Source organism: Grampus griseus (assembly GCF_964374135.1).
Source record: "Grampus griseus genome assembly, chromosome: 11".
NCBI classification, from domain to species: Eukaryota; Metazoa; Chordata; class Mammalia; order Artiodactyla; family Delphinidae; genus Grampus; species Grampus griseus.
In genome coordinates, this window is record NC_139005.1 from 44,694,808 (window position 1) to 44,710,643 (window position 15,836).

At 41.8% G+C, this 15,836-nt stretch overlaps 1 protein-coding gene across 2 annotated transcripts in view; it reads left to right on the forward strand.

Annotated features, from left to right (window-relative positions):
* Positions 1 to 15,836, forward strand: part of RBMS2 (RNA binding motif single stranded interacting protein 2) — a 60,487-nt gene that overhangs the window by 28,579 nt on the left and 16,072 nt on the right. For both annotated transcript variants that reach the window (XM_082666883.1, XM_082666884.1), the window contains exons 2-5: positions 8,332 to 8,498; positions 13,034 to 13,092; positions 13,961 to 14,052; positions 15,125 to 15,282. In XM_082666883.1, coding sequence (XP_082523009.1) covers positions 8,332 to 8,498; positions 13,034 to 13,092; positions 13,961 to 14,052; positions 15,125 to 15,282 — 476 coding nt within the window. The remainder of the gene's footprint in view (positions 1 to 8,331; positions 8,499 to 13,033; positions 13,093 to 13,960; positions 14,053 to 15,124; positions 15,283 to 15,836) is intronic.

Below are 15,836 nucleotides of genomic sequence, written 5' to 3' on the forward strand. Positions count from 1 at the left end.
GTCCAGGGGTTAAGACCCTGAGCTCCCACTGCAGGAGGCCCCGGTTCGATCCTGGTCAGGGAACTAAGATCCCGCATGCCATACCGCGTGGCCTAAATAAGTAAATAAATAAAATAAAACCAGGTATGGTGGGCAGATCCGTGGTATGGGTTCTCTGGCTCAGGTGCTGCGTGTTCCAGAGATAACTTTCTGTTTTTGTTTTGTTTTTAATGTTATATTTTTTTTCAGGGAGGAGGATTACAGAAAATATTCCTTTCTTGCTCTGATATGATTTAATGTCTAATTCATATTTCCACTTGAATTTCAATAAAATTTATTAATCTTATGAATTTTCTATCTGGAAATGAAGTAGGGTGATGCCAACCTAGGCTGAATCCTGTGCTAGGTCATACTAGCCTGTGATAGCCTAACATATCAAGAAGTTTTCAATGGTTGGAATGTCCTCTTCTCGCTACCCATCTCTATCAAATTTTTATAACAGCTTTATTGAGATATAATTCACATACTATACAATTCACCCATTTAAAGAGTACAGTTCAGTGGCGTTTGTATATTCACAGAGTCCTGCAACCATTACCATACTTTTAGGACATTTTCATTACCCACCCCCCAAAGAAACTCTGCCCACTTAGCTATCACTTCCCAGTTCTTTCATTATCCCCCTCTCCCAGCCATAGGTAATCACTAATCTACTTCCTGTTTCTAAAGACTTGCCTATTATACACATTTCATATAAATGGAATTATGTAATCAGTGGTCCTTTGTGACTGCCTTCTTTCACTTAGCATATTTTCAAGGTTCATATTATAGCATGTATCTGTACTTCTTTCCTTCTTATGACTGAATAATAAGCTCATGTATAGATATACCACATTTTATGTATCCATTTATCAGTTGGTAGACATTTGTGTTGTTTCCACTTTGGGCTATTATAATGCTGCTGCGAAATTCGTGTACAGGTTTTGTGCAGACATATGTTTTCAGTTCTCTTGGGTACATACCTAGGAGTGGAATTGCTGAGTCATGTGATAACTCTGTGTTGAACCATTTTAGGAGCTGCCAAACTGTCTTCCAAAGCAGCTGCATCATTTTACATTCCCACCAGTAGTGTACAAGGGTTCCAGTTTCTTCACAGCCTCACCAACACTTGTTCTTTTAGCCGTCAAAGTTACTTTTGAGTAAAGTCATAGTCTTTTTATTACAGCCATCCTAGTGGATATGAAGTGGTATCTCATTATGATTTTTTTAAATAAATTTATTTATTTTATTTATTTATTTTTGGCTACATTGGGTCTTCCTTGCTGTGCATGGGCTTTCTCTAGTTGCAGTGAGCGGGGGCTACTCTTCCTTGAGGTGTGTATGCTTCTCATTGCGGTGGCTTCTCTTTGTTGAGGAGCATGGGCTCTGGTCGTATGGGCTTCAGTAGTTGTAGCACGCGGACTCAGTAGTTGTGGCTCGCCGGCTCTAGAGCTCAGGCTCAGTAGTTATGGTGCATGGGCTTAGTTGCTCCGCAGCATGTGGGATCTTCCCGGACCAGGGATCGAATCCATGTCCCCTGCATTGGCAGACGGATTCTTAACCACTGAGCCACCAGGGAAGTCCCTCTCCTTATGATTTTGATTTGCATTTCCCTATGGCTCCCTATTAAAGGTTTAATATCCTACTCATCCTTCAAGGTACAACCCAAACATCTTACTTGAGAAACTTTTCCCTCAGGAATTGTTTCTTCTTTCATGTTCTTATACCATTTTGCTTGGATCCCTATTAGCACACATATTTTTTTCTGCTAGTTATCTAGATTGTACGCTCTGGTTTGTGAATTACTTAATGGCTTCTTGTGAGTGTGTGTTTAAATTTATTATGAAATATTTCACTTACACTCTTACTCATCTGTGAGTCCCCACTGCATCAAGCAGGGCTTGGACATATTTGCATTCAGATATTTATTGAATGATTCAAATAATGCAAAGGGTCTCATGAGTGAATATTAGGAGGTCTGTTACTTTGCAGGTTTGAAAGTGGACTTTCTTTTATTAGGAGACATTATGACAGAACTCAGAAAATAATGTATTTTTAGACAAAAATGTTCAGATGTGTTATATGTCCCAGAGACCACTGGCTTTAGGAACTTGTCTTGTGGATCATCAATATCCAGGTTGTAATAGGAATTTTGATGTCAGGCCACTGGATTGTGTATCTGTGAGACTTTCTTAGGTGTTTATTAAGATGATACACAATTAGCAAATCCCCTAAGTTTATTTTACTCCTTTTAGCAAATATCCATGCTTATACTCTATGCCAGGAACTTCACTGGGCACTAGACATGGGATGGAGTTTTCTCCTGCTCTGGTGACAGTAAGAGTTAAGGGCTTAGGATGGGGATAACTTTGATAGCAAATGAATGGATACAGGGTTTGTGAATTTTATTAAACCAGGCAAAATGAACACTTGATCAGAGAACCGTATTTTCAGAATAAAGACAGTGTTTCAGTTACATTAATTTTTAAGTAGCTCATCTGACTGGATCATTCTTTTAAAGATCTGATGAAAACTTAGTGATTGGGAAGTAGGCCTTGTATCACTTCTAACATTATGATCTCTTGCAAGAGAGCAAAAGGAAGAATGCCCTCTTGTCTCCTAGTTTCCTGTAACTCAGCAAGACAGGAAACATAAAGTCCCTTGCTACAGGAAGACGGGAGTTTGATTTTTCTTTTTCTGGATGAAGATGAAGGAGTTATATATTTCTCTATCCCCATACTATAAGCCCTTCCCCGGATTATTATCCCAGAGATTCTTATGGGATATTTTATAGGACAGTTCTCTAACCATCCTTCAAATACCACCCCACCAATCTTTAGGAAATTAAAATCTCTTCAGTATTTTATCTAAAAGGCCTCAGCCCTAGACAGTAAAAGAAGAACAAAACATAAGGAATCGTTTTATAATCTAGACATAAGTAACTTTCTGAGGAGGTCAGAGAGAGGTAGTTCTGAAGATGGTCAGGGCCTGCTTACTAAGTAGTTATCTCGCTGCCTGCCTCATAGGCTCAAATCTCTTCATGTGCTTTCCATAAAAACATCTCTCCAGAGTTTTCCTGGATCCTTAAGAACTTCTGGGGGGTGGGGGGACTTCCCTGGCAGCGCAGTGGTTAAGAATCCGCCTGCCAGTGTAGGGAACACGGGTTTGAGCCCTGGTCCAGGAAGATCCCACATGCTGTGGAGCAGCTAAGCCTGTGTGCCGCAACTACTGAGCCTACGCTCTAGAGCCCGCGAGCCGCAACTACTGAGTCCATGTGCCACAGCTACTGAAGCCTACACACCTAGAGCCCATGCTCTGCAACAAGAGAAGCCACTGCAATGAGAAGCCCACACCGCAATGAAGAGTAGCCCCCGCTCGCTGCAACTAGAGAAAGCCCACACGCAGCAACGAAGACCCAATGCAGCCAATAAATAAATAAATAAAAATTAAAAAAAAAAAAAAAGAACTGCTGGGGAAGCATCAAGTCTCTGCAGACAAATAACAGCTCAACTTGGGTGAGTTATCCATATTCTGCAAAGGAAGGAGAATTTTGTCCTTTAATTATAGAAGAACTCCATTTTTTAAAAGACTCCAAATTTTAAAATAATAACGGTTACTGACAGTTTATACTTGCTGTATGCCAAACACCATGTTAAGTACTTTATATCCATTAACTCATTTGTCCTTTCTTTGCCTTCTTTCAGCTTTTATGTATGGCTGTTTACTATGCAAGGGGAGTGGCCCTTCTAGGAAACAGCCAAGTCCTCTCCCTGCTAGTGTTCTCACACACCTTTTATTGATAGATTCTAGTCTCCAACCAACCTCAAATTTGGTGTTCCCTAGTGTTTGCATTCAATCAATTCATCTTTGCAATCCAGTGTTCCCTGTTCTGCCTTGGTAACGCATTGCCCATAGGCATCTGGGTTTCACTGGAAGATCCAAAGCCAAAAAGTCCTTGCCCTGAGATTGCTTCCCACCTTTAGCTATCATAACTGAGTTTACTCCACTTCCCAGAGAAGTAGTGCAATACTAGAACTTTCTAAAAGCATTAATACCGCCTTTATAAGCCTATATTTCTAAGGTGGTGCGTTAACTTTTAGCTAAGAAATCAAACTTCCAGGCTCTTCCATGCTAACTACCAGGCTTTTCACGCCTTCCCTGCATAGTATTTTAAAGGTATTTAAATGTTTACTAACTGAATAAATTAACCAGTATTTATTCTAAAAGTATTCAGCATATATCCATCAAGCAGATAACTTCAAATTCTGCCAGTCTGAATTTAACTTCTATACTTTTTCCTGACCTCCCTTCATGTCTAATATCTCCTAACTAGTCTTACCACCTCTGGTCTTCTACCCCTCCGAACCAGCTGGGATAATGCACCTAGTGTTAGCTTTCTCAGATATATGTTATCATGTCATTTCTCAGCTTATAAACCTGTTCATGTTTCCCAGTCAGAATTAAATCTCCTTCATGAGAAGACTCATACCTAGGGACTTCCCTAGTGGTCCAGTGGTTAAGAATCCACCTTGCAATGCAGGGGACGGGGTTTGATCCCAGTCAGGGAGCTAAGATCACACATGCCGCAGGGCAGCTAAGCCCCCATGCTGCAACTACAGAGCCCTCGAGCTCTGGAACCCGCCCACCAGAACTAGAGAGAAGCCCACGCGCCACTATTAGAGAAGTCCGAGCGCCGCAAGGAAGAGCCCACGTGCTGCAGCTAAGACCCGACGCAGCCAAATAAATGAATAAATATTTTGTAAAAAAAGAAGACTCATACCTACCTTTTCTACTCGATAACTTTACATATTTCTTTGCTACGTGATAATATGCTACCATCCTTTATTTCTAAAGGCAAATCTAATACCATCCCAGGTGTCTAAGATTCTAGGACAAATATGAGGGCCTTGTTTTAAACAGTTCAAATCTTGCTCTTCATTTTTTAGCTTAGACTCGGACAGAGAACCAGTGGCCTCAGAGAACCATTACAGACCAACAGGAGTCAAGAGAGACAATACTGCCCCACCCTTCTCTCGCCCAGTAAGAATATCTCAGTCCTCTGGACTCTCATATATACTGCCCTGTTCTCTTTTATGTACATAGGTAAACAAGGATCATTAGTTTACATTAGTTATTATTGTCTCTCCAAATAGTTTCTTTCGGGAAGCCAGATAAGCTTTACTTAGAGGCTTTCTTGACCTTTTTTACTGAATTCTCTTGAAAAGAGAATATTTTTCTATTTTTTCTCTTTGGAGACTATATAGTAGTTTCAGAAGCTGTTTGGGAATAGCAAAAGAGAAAAGTTTTGGGTTTTTATTTTCTGAACTACATCTTTTTTTCTAGGAATTTTTCTGGCCTTGCAGCAAGTTTATCATTGACTAAGACATATTTTTAGATTATAACTAAGACATTAGTGTTAAAACCAAGGTTATAACCATGGTAGTAAACCAAAAGCTTCTTTTCAATTTATTTCTTTCCTCAGTAACCCTTGTGTTCTTATTTGGACAGTCGTAGCATCATTGATAACTTCCTCTTAGGAATATTCTCTCACATTAGGAAAGGGGATAGATGAACTCTAGCTGAGGCAGGTGATCTCATCTGCCAGTGCTTGGCACATGATATGATGCTGCTAGAGTTGCTTCTGCTATCATTGTTACTGTTGGCATCATCATCACCCACAGGCCTAGAATCTCTTATTTATTTATTTATTTATTTAGGGGCGGGGTGGGGGTGTGGCACACTGTGCGGCTCGCAGTATCTTAGTTCCCAAAACCAGGGACTGAACCCAGGCCCCAGCAGTGGAAACGCCGAGTCCTAACCACTGGACCACCAGGGAATTCCCTAGACTCTCATATTAGAAGCAGCTTGGCTTTCTCAGCTAAGGATCAATAATGGCAATTCCTTAGAGATGAGGAAAGGCATATCTTAGTGAATGATCTCCAGCAGTGATCTTATTCTGAACTCAGGAACAGCCATGATTAGAATATAGTTGATAATCTTCTTGGCCTCTACTTTATTTTTTTTTTTAATATTTATTTATTTATTTGGCTGCGCCCAGTCTTAGTTGTAGCATGTGGGATCTTTGTTGCTGCATGCGGGATCTTTAGTTGTGACGTGTGAACTCTTAGTTTCGGGATGTGGGATCTAGTTCCCTGACTGGGGATTGAACCCGGGCCCCCTGCATTGGGAGCATAGAGTCTTAGCCACTGGACCACAAGGGAAGTCCCTTCTTGCCTCTACTTTAAATCAGATGGTGCACTTACAACAGTAGTGATAATGGAGGGGGCCTAGACCACTAGTATTTGATTATTATTACATGTCTACTAATTCAGTGGAGATTTCAACATCATTCTTAAAGTATGTACTGCCATTTCTAGCACTGAATGTATGACTTTTAGGTTTATTTGCCCTGTTTTTGTCTTGTTTTCTGATAGTTGCTGAAAAACATGCATGTTCCCTACCCTGCACTTGTCGACTATCACTACCACCACAGAGGAATAATTCATATTCTTCTGGCACATGGATTGTTCTATATGGAAAATCCTAGTGTAAGTGCTGGCAAAGAGAGGGGGACAAGGATAGGAAATATAAAGGGTGTATCAAGAGCTACAATAGGTCATGAGGCTTTGGGCCATTCCAGAATGTGGTATTGGGTTTCTTCTTTGCTGCAGTATAGAGCTGAGGAATGAACTGTGTATTTGCAAATGGGTACACGTTTGTGATTATGTATAGTGACAGAAATAGGTAGATACTTGCTTCAACATATTTATCTTGAGCAAAGATTTTTATTTTAAAGTTTGCTAAAGATCAGAGGCATGAAATGTAAGAGGCACATTTCACATTAAGATTCTTTGGGGGGAAGATTTCCCCTCTTTGATATTCATGTTTCCCTTTTTCTTCTGTTACCACTCTAATCCCTTACTACTACTACCAAAGAAGAGAGAGAGGGGGAAGACCTGGAGATGCATCTAGTATTTTATAGGGAAGTAATTCCAAACAGATTTACACTACACAGTGCTTTAAGCCAAGGGAGAACTGGAATATGAGTATGATATAGTAAAATGCACTATGTTATAGGTAATTATGCAAATTTAGAGGATTATGAACCACATATATGTATATACACTAGAAGCCTGATTAGAGCATAAGGGTATAAAATATGCCATGAAAGAAATGGATCCATGTTCCAGTCAACCTGGTAATTTTTCTCTTAACAGAAGTACCCCCCTACAGAAGGGGCCCCAAAATGTAGCAGAGTCTGGTTGCCTGTCCTGGTATCAGTAGTGAAAAATTACAGATGTTTCACCCCAAATGCTGGATTTCCTTAACCATACTTTATCTATTATTCATTCATATTTAAACTTTTAAAAACTTGTAAATAACTTATGACTAAACCCCTATCAGCATAGTAACAAAGTTCATTTTTTACTACCTGGCGTGGTAATTAGTATTTCATTTTGTTTGTCTAATCTTATAATAATTTTCAAGTTCCTGCAGGTATTTTGCAGTCTCATATTCTACAGTTTTATGAATAATCTATGTTCAACTTTTCTATACCTTCATCATTTAATAAATTTTTATTAGTTCCTCTGTGATTTTTGAATGGAACCTAGATTTTATTAGTCTTGTCTCATTACACAGTTTACTTAAGAGGCATACATTAATTGTGTCTCCAGCATCTGTATGATAAAAACGTTCCTCTATAACTAAGTACCTTTTTTCAAAACCTTTATCAAGCTTATTTTGGCCTCTCATTTCCCCTGAAAGTTAGGTAGGACAGTTAAATATTTTCTTATTTTATGGCAGAGAGGAATTCCTTTAGGTTTCTTTTTTAACTCTCTTTTTAAAAAATTAATTAAGGGCTGCATTGGGTCTTTGTTGCTGCCTGAGGGCTTTTCTCTAGTTGCGCCGAGCGGGGGCTACTCTTTGTTGCAGTGCACAGGCTTCTCATTGCGGTGGCTTCGCTTGTTGCAGAGCACGGGCTCTAGGCACATGGGCTTCATTAGTTGTGGCATGCAGGCTCAGTAGTTGTGGCTCACGGTCTCTACAGCGCAGGCTCAGTAGTTGTGGCGCACAGGCTTAGTTGCTCCGCAGCATGTGGGATCTTCCCAGACCAGGGCTCGAACCTGTGTCTCCTGCATTGGCAGGCAGATTCTTAACCACTGTGCCACCAGGGAAGCCCTTTTAACTCTTGATGACTTCATTGCTGTTAAAGTTTAGAATCATTCTTTCCAAGGGGCCAAGATCTTCCTCACTCTTCAGCATCTAAATGTATAATTCTTCTGACCTTCTGTTCTTCATGTCTCCCTGCAGCCATATGTGTCATTGTCTCAGCCAATGGCACCACCTAGTCCAAGCAACAGCACCCCTAACAGCAGCAGCGGGAGCACTGTAAATGACCAGCTGAGTAAAACCAACCTCTACATCCGGGGATTGCAGCCAAGCACTACCGACCAGGACCTAGTCAAGTTGTGTCAGTCGTAAGTTGGGGTACATAGGGGTAGGTCTCCAGGAACAGTACAGATTTGGTGATACTGGCTTCTTACCAGATACTCTTATCCTGAAATGCAATATTATCAATATTTTGCTTCTACCCCTATAGTTGCAAGTTTTCTCAGCAGCCCCTCTTAGAGAAATTCTACCTACTACCAATATATAAAACTTTTATGTGTTTCTCTGAGGAAAGCTGGATAGGGCTGACCTTTGAAGCCTAGTTAGTATATGACTTTGTTTCCAGCATGTACCCAGAACTGATGGTCTTAGTGGAAATATTCCTTTCCTTACACCTTGAATAGAAATGCTCAGTATCTCTGAAGATATTGATTAGTAGATAGTGAAAACCAGCAGTAGGGATAGAAGAAAGTGGGACTAGCCAATCGAATTATACACTTAGGAGAGTTTCTGCTGCTAGAGTTATTCTCAGTGACCCAGAGGAGCCCTCAAATTAGTGGATAAAGAAGAAAATGGAGAAAGAGTTGTCACTTGGCATCTACCCCCTAAAGATCTTTGGGGTTTCTTCAGCATAGATTTGAGTCATGAGGTGGAGACAACTACCATGGAATTAGCCCAATTAGGAAAGCTGGAAAAATTGCAAGAATGCAGAGAGGCCAGCTCAATTCCATTTGGCAGAAATATGTGTTTCAAATCATTTATATGGGGGACTGATTAGAGGCAGAAGTCTGGTGGGATGGTAATATTAATGGGGAAGGGGAAATCGAGTTTAGAAAGAAATAAAAATAGGAACCTTAGTCTGTGTAAATTTACCATCTTTTAAAACTCTATTGAAGTGCACAAATCAGAAGTGTTTATAGAACAGTGAATTTTCACAAGGTGAACACATCCTTGTAACAGTCCCTGGTAACCAGATCAAGAAATAGAACACTACCAGCTCTTCAGAAGCCCACCTCCCAGTGACAGTCTCTCCCCCACCCCCAAAGGTATCTACTGTTTGGCTTCTAAACGATTGATGTGGCTTGTTTGAACCTCATATAAATATAATGATATAGCACGTACCGTTTTATGTCTGGTTTCTTTTGTTCAATGTTGTTTGTGAGATTCATCCACATTGTTGCATATAGCAAAAATTTGTTCATTCTTATTGCTTTATAGAATTCCATCATAGGAATATACCACAACTTATTTACTTGTTCTGCTGTTGCTGGACATTTGAGTTGTTCCCAGTATGTGACTATTATGGATACAGATAGTGCTGCTATGAACTTGTACATGTCTTTTGGTGCATGTGTATAAGTATATACATTTATGTTGGGTATATACCTAGGAGTAAAATTACTAAATCATAGGATATACATTTGTTCAGCTTTTGTAGATACTAGTAAACAATTTTCTAAAGTGGTCAAAGTAACTCAAACTCCCATAACAGTATGAGTATGTGGCAGCTGTTCCAAATCCTGAAGAGGGAGAACATTCTCCCCTCAAAATGTAGTTGTATGCGGCATCAGAGGTACTCTATAAATCCCTTACTCTACTGAGGTAGTGGCTTTTGGAAGTTTGCTAGCACCAGGCTGCACAAAATCAGTCTCTAAAGGCTAGATGTGTGTATAAAATCTGAATCTGTTACCTCGGCTTACCTTGCTTTAGAAGGCTATTTAAATGGAACTCAGGGAACTTAGTCTAGGACTAGTAATTTTTTTGAGGGAATGGGAATTGGCAAAAATGTTGGTTTATGAGGGAAAAGAGTATCATATCAGTCTAGTTCCTTGATTTCTGCACCCTGTATTTCTTTTTTTATTTTTTTTACGGTACGCGGGCCTCTCACTGTTGTGGCCTCTCCCGTTGCGGAGCACAGGCTCCAGACGCGCAGGCTCAGCGGCCATGGCTCACGGGCCCAGCCGCTCCGCAGCATGTGGGATCTTCCCGGACTGGGGCACGAACCCGCATGCCCTGCATCGGCAGGCGGACTCTCAACCACTGCGCCACCAGGGAAGCCCCACCGTGTATTTCTTGTACTAAATATAATGTGCTGCAAAAATCAATCCTCTCACTCCACAAGACAGAGAAAAAACTCAATTCTACTTCACTATACTTTTAGACTTTCATTTTGCCCTTCCCAATAGTTGCCTTACCTTCTGCTATGTCTGAAGGGATGAGAATAGTCAGGGTCAGCATATACAATAAGATGGAAGTAAGGAGCCCAGTAGGGGACCATAGAGAAGTAGGAATGAGGAAGGGAAAGAATAGGTGCTAGATGAGTTATGATGAAAGGGAAGCTGTGAAGAACTGGTGGGTGGAATCCTCATGGGTGTGTGAGCTGGGAGGGACACCTTTCTGTGAAGGGTGTTTCCCATGCATAGGACTTCCTGCCTTTGTCCCAGTTATCTCTCTAGGTTGTACGGGAAGTAAATGTTGCTGGATCCTAAGCCCTGGTGAGCAGGAAGGAGAGGCGTGGAGTCTGGAACTGGAACTCCTGGTTCTCTTGGAGGGGCTCCTTCGGAGGAGGAAGCTGCATGATCCAGCTGTTGCCAGCTGAAGTGGAAATTCTGACTCAAAGTCTCAGGCTGCTCAGACCACAGCAAGCTCCACCCTGGGGCCTCGATAGGGATAGCAGCGTGTGTGTCCTCTGGCTTACAGTCTCTTGCATCCCTTCCTTTCCTAAATTTGGGAAAGAATCCAAGTATGTAGCCCTGAAGGGTTAGGTTCGCCACATCCATTCTGGCCTCCAGGGCATCGCCTGGCTTATTCTGTCTAATCCAGTGGGTCACAGAGCTCCTCTACAACAGTCAGTGAGAGGCTGCCAAGGAGCGAAACAAATACATCAATCCTCATCTGTTCTTTAGGGATGGGGTGAGAGGAAAAGTAGAAAAAAATGCTTGTTTCAGGTATTCGTCTCAAATTCAGTCCCTGCCAACTGTTTTCAGTTAAATTTTATACTTCTGACTTTGTTAGTGATTTCTGTTCTGTCTCTCTAATATTTTCACCCTCCTGGGTGGAATGTAGAGACTTCTTTATAGTAGAACACTTCTAATATAATCCCTGACCTGTGATAGATACTCCACTGCTCAAGTTTGGGGAACTCCACATGAATCTGCTGCCAAAGTATAATTTTCAGAAGGTTGAGAAACATAACTCTGCTGCAGATACAGATGAACGCATGCCAGATATTTATTTTACTCATTAGTGAGCGCACTAGCAGGATGGTAAAATGGGTTCAAAGAGTATTTGAGGGACTGAGGAAAGAATGTTGGAATAAGATTACTAGGTTACAGAGAAAACTGGTTCATACCCTATAGGACTATAAAACAGTAACCTTTGGGATCATCTTTTCTAATGGACAGAAATTATTTGTATTTCTACTAGATAAAAATCTACAAATTAATATGTATCTTCACAAAATCTGGGCCCTCATCAGTAATAAATAGTAACTGAAACAAAGAAACATCCCCCTAGATAACAGAATATACTTTGAATGGGCCTTGTAGACAGTGTTCCAGAATGACATTGAAAGAATGTGCAATCCTCATTTTGCCTTATCGTCAAGTTTTGGATAATTTTCTTAACACAGCTGTTGCATTTGCTTTTATGCCCACTCTCCTCCCTAATACACTGAAATCTTGACAATAAGAAATAGAAATCAGGGAATTCCTTGGCAGTCCAGTGGTCAGGACTCGGCGCTTTCACTGCTGGGGCCCTGGGTTTGATCCCTGGTTGGGGAACTAAAATCTCATAAGCTGTGAGGTGCAGCCAAAAAAAAAAGAAAAGAAATAGAAGTCTTAGAGATTAAAGCAGGAAAGAGCCATTTGGTTAAATGTTGAGGTCCCATGAATATAATAATAATATAATATAACATATAATAATAATAGCAGTTAAGAGTGTTCAGGTGTTTACATTTGGTAGACATTAGTACTTTATATTCATGCACTCATTTCACTTTTCCAACAATCCTATCTCCATTTTACAGATGGTGAGACTGAGGCACAGAAAGGTTAAATGACTTGTCCAAGATCACACATAGCTATAAAGTGGCAGAACCAGGATTTGAACAAAAGCAGTTTGGCTCAAGTTGACCTTCACTCAGGGGGCCAGTAGAAGGGTGAAGAGTGGGGTGTCAGAGAAGAGAAACAGTTTTTCATGGGAGGAATGGTGTTTCTTCAAAGGAAGATAAATAACATCAAGGATTATTTTTAGTCCTCAAGGAATTCTAGCCAGAGCTCTGGCCTTACACACTGCTATGTGGACACCACCAAGCTTCTTTCCCAAAAAAAGACAGTAGTCTTTTTCTAACTAGTATCTGAGTCTTATTTGGGGAAGAAGAGAGAAATGTGTTGATAGTGTAGGGACTGCAGTTACCTTATTTCTTGTAGGTACCTTTGGGGAATAGGTTTATATGATAAGTGTGACGTTTTAAATTCATTTCTTCTTTGTTCTAAGGTTTGAGTAGGGACAGTTTTCCTAGTGGGAGTGAAGACAGGGCATGGATTCATCTAGATGTTTCAATCACTGTCCTAGTCTAAATCCCTGTCCCCAGATTATCACTTTGCATTTTCTTCTCCCTTAGATATGGCAAGATTGTCTCCACTAAGGCCATACTGGACAAGACCACAAACAAATGCAAAGGTAAGAGAACAGCTGTTCTTGGTTGTGGAGAACAGCTGCTCTTGGTGGTGGAGAACAGCTGTAAGTGAGGCCATCCCTTGCCTTTGCCCTTTATTGCTGCAAGTCCCTGGTTTCCAGTGCCAGGGAGGAGTCTTCAGGGTTTTCAGGCTTAAAAGACTAGTAGGTATTTAGATTATTTGTGACCAGATAGCTAGAGCTGAAAATGCTGTTTTGGGGACTCAAGGCTAGAAGCCTGCACAGAGTGCCTTTGAGTCCCCTGGGCCTACTTTGGCTGTCATGTTTCCCTGGATTGGATGGTAGATATTCATTCATAGGTGAGTTTATTTCTACTTAGCAAAGCACTGTAAATGCTTTTTGTTTGTGGAGGTGGGTTGGGTTTGTTGGGGTTTTGAGCAATTCTAGGTGGGGATGGAAGAGTGGAAGGAGGGGAAAGGGCTGTACATTGGGGTGAGGAGGGGCTTCTTCCAGCAGGTGGCTGATGATCTGCTGTGGAGAGGCTGTATTTCCTACATGCCTAGCATTTCTGCGGGTGTGCCTAGAAAAGAGAAGGGGGTTCTTTTGGAAATAGAGGGGGCTGTGAATTATTAGAGGAGCCTAATTCTTGAAACCTAGGATTTCTTAGGGGAGAGGGAGGAAGGCAAGGATACCATAAAGACCTCATTGCCCTTGGCATTCTTAGCTATAAAGTAGCCCAAATCTCACAGGGTTTGAGGAGCACGTGGATAACCACCTGAAACCTCTTCATTTCTCTTCCTCCCTACCACTTCTATTGCGTGGATCGTAACTCCTCCTCTGTTTCCTGAAAAGCCTGGGCCTCCTACCTCCCTCACACCCCCCACCTCCCAGTGATGCTGTTTCCCTGTTCCAGGCTATGGTTTTGTGGACTTTGACAGTCCTTCAGCAGCACAGAAAGCTGTAACAGCACTGAAAGCCAGTGGTGTGCAAGCACAGATGGCAAAGGTAAGGGTACTACCCCGTGTCTGTTCCTCTGAGGGGTTGTAGTTAGCACCAAAGGCTTCCAGAGGTTTAAGAGCCATGCGGTTGATGGGCAAGGGCTATCTGCAGTGTTTTTTAATTTATTTAGTTAGTTATTTAGTTATTTAGTTATGGCTGCATTGGCTCTTCGTTGCTGCGCGGGCTTTCTTTAGTTGTGTTGAGCGGGGGCTACTGTTTGTTGCGGTGCATGAGCTACTCATTTCAGTGGCTTCTCTTGTTGAGGAGCATGGGCTCTAGGCGCGCGGGCTTCAGTAGTTGTGGCTTCCGGGCCCTAGAGCACAGGTTCAGTAGTTGTGGCGCACGGGCTTCATTGCTCTGCGGCATGTGGGATCTTCCCCGACCAAGGCTCGAACCCGTGTCCCCTGCATTGGCAGGTGGATTCTTAACCACTGCGCCACGAGGGAGGCCCTCTCCCACCTCTTCTTGAGAAAAGTCCTCTGACATTAGAGTGACTTTAGACTTCCTGTGAGACTAGAACTTTCAGGGCTCCGTGGTGACCCAGTGAGCTATACATCTGGCTCTTAGTGCAACCCTCAGCACATTGGCTTCCCTTTTCCCTTCTCTTCTCCTCCTGCTTTCCCTCCATCAGGGAGTGTACAGGCATTCCTACTAAGAGGAGTCTGCTGTGGCTGGAAGAGCGGAGTGGGGGGATTACCCAGAACAATGCAGCCCGGGAAGCAAAGGCAGTCCAAGAGAATCCAGCCTCTGGGACAGGCTGTTGGGCTGTTGGATAGAAGAGAAGAGCGCTGCTCTGCCTAGTTCTTAAAGAGACAGCCAAAAACTTCATTGATGGCTTGTATTGTGGGCTTGTACAGTACTAGAAATATTAAATCTGTGGGTTTTTTTGGCCTGGACTCAGTTTATAACCCATGACCCATGATAGTGGGACCAGGTGTTACAAATCATTAAGATCCTCTTTGTTTATGTGCATGCCTCCCTGCTCTCTCTTTTCTGAGATGTCATTTTGTGGCTGCCCACTGTGGGTGGGAGAGGGTTAAGAGATATGAAATTCATTTTTTCACTTCTATTTCCATAGCAACAGGAGCAGGACCCCACAAATTTATACATCTCAAACCTCCCGCTGTCAATGGATGAGCAAGAACTGGAGGGAATGCTGAAGCCCTTTGGCCAGGTTATTTCCACTAGAATCCTTCGAGACACCAGTGGGACCAGCAGAGGGGTTGGCTTTGCAAGGTGAGGGATGCCAAGAATGGGAAATGATGAGGTTAATAAGGAATGTCACTTAGAAGGTCACCAGAAAGTCTGTGCCCTGCTCCCCCCAGGACCAAACGATTAGTCGAAAGTACTTGACAGTAAATCAAAAGTTCATTTAATTTTAGGTCACAATACTCACAAACCTATTTTCTCCCAAATCTTTGTCCTTTCCCCATTACTTTCTGCTATTCTAGCCTTTGTTTCTTTGATTCAGACCTAACCAGAATAAAATAATTCCATATCTTCTTATAGTTTACTGAGTATTTCTCATCCTATTATTTAATCTGCGAAATAAATATTAATTCTCCATTTTATAGAAAAGGAAACCAAAATTCCCAATATGAAGTGATTTGCCCAAAGGTCTCACAGGAGCAGAGCCCTTATCCTTCTGGCTTCAGGATCAGCAGGATGAAATGGAAGATTTGGTACCTTTTCAGATCTGTTGAGAGTCGTAGATTCTAGAACCAGCTCTGCGACTAACTGCCCATGCGATATCAGATCTTTATGAGCCTTGGTTTACTCTGTGAAGTAGA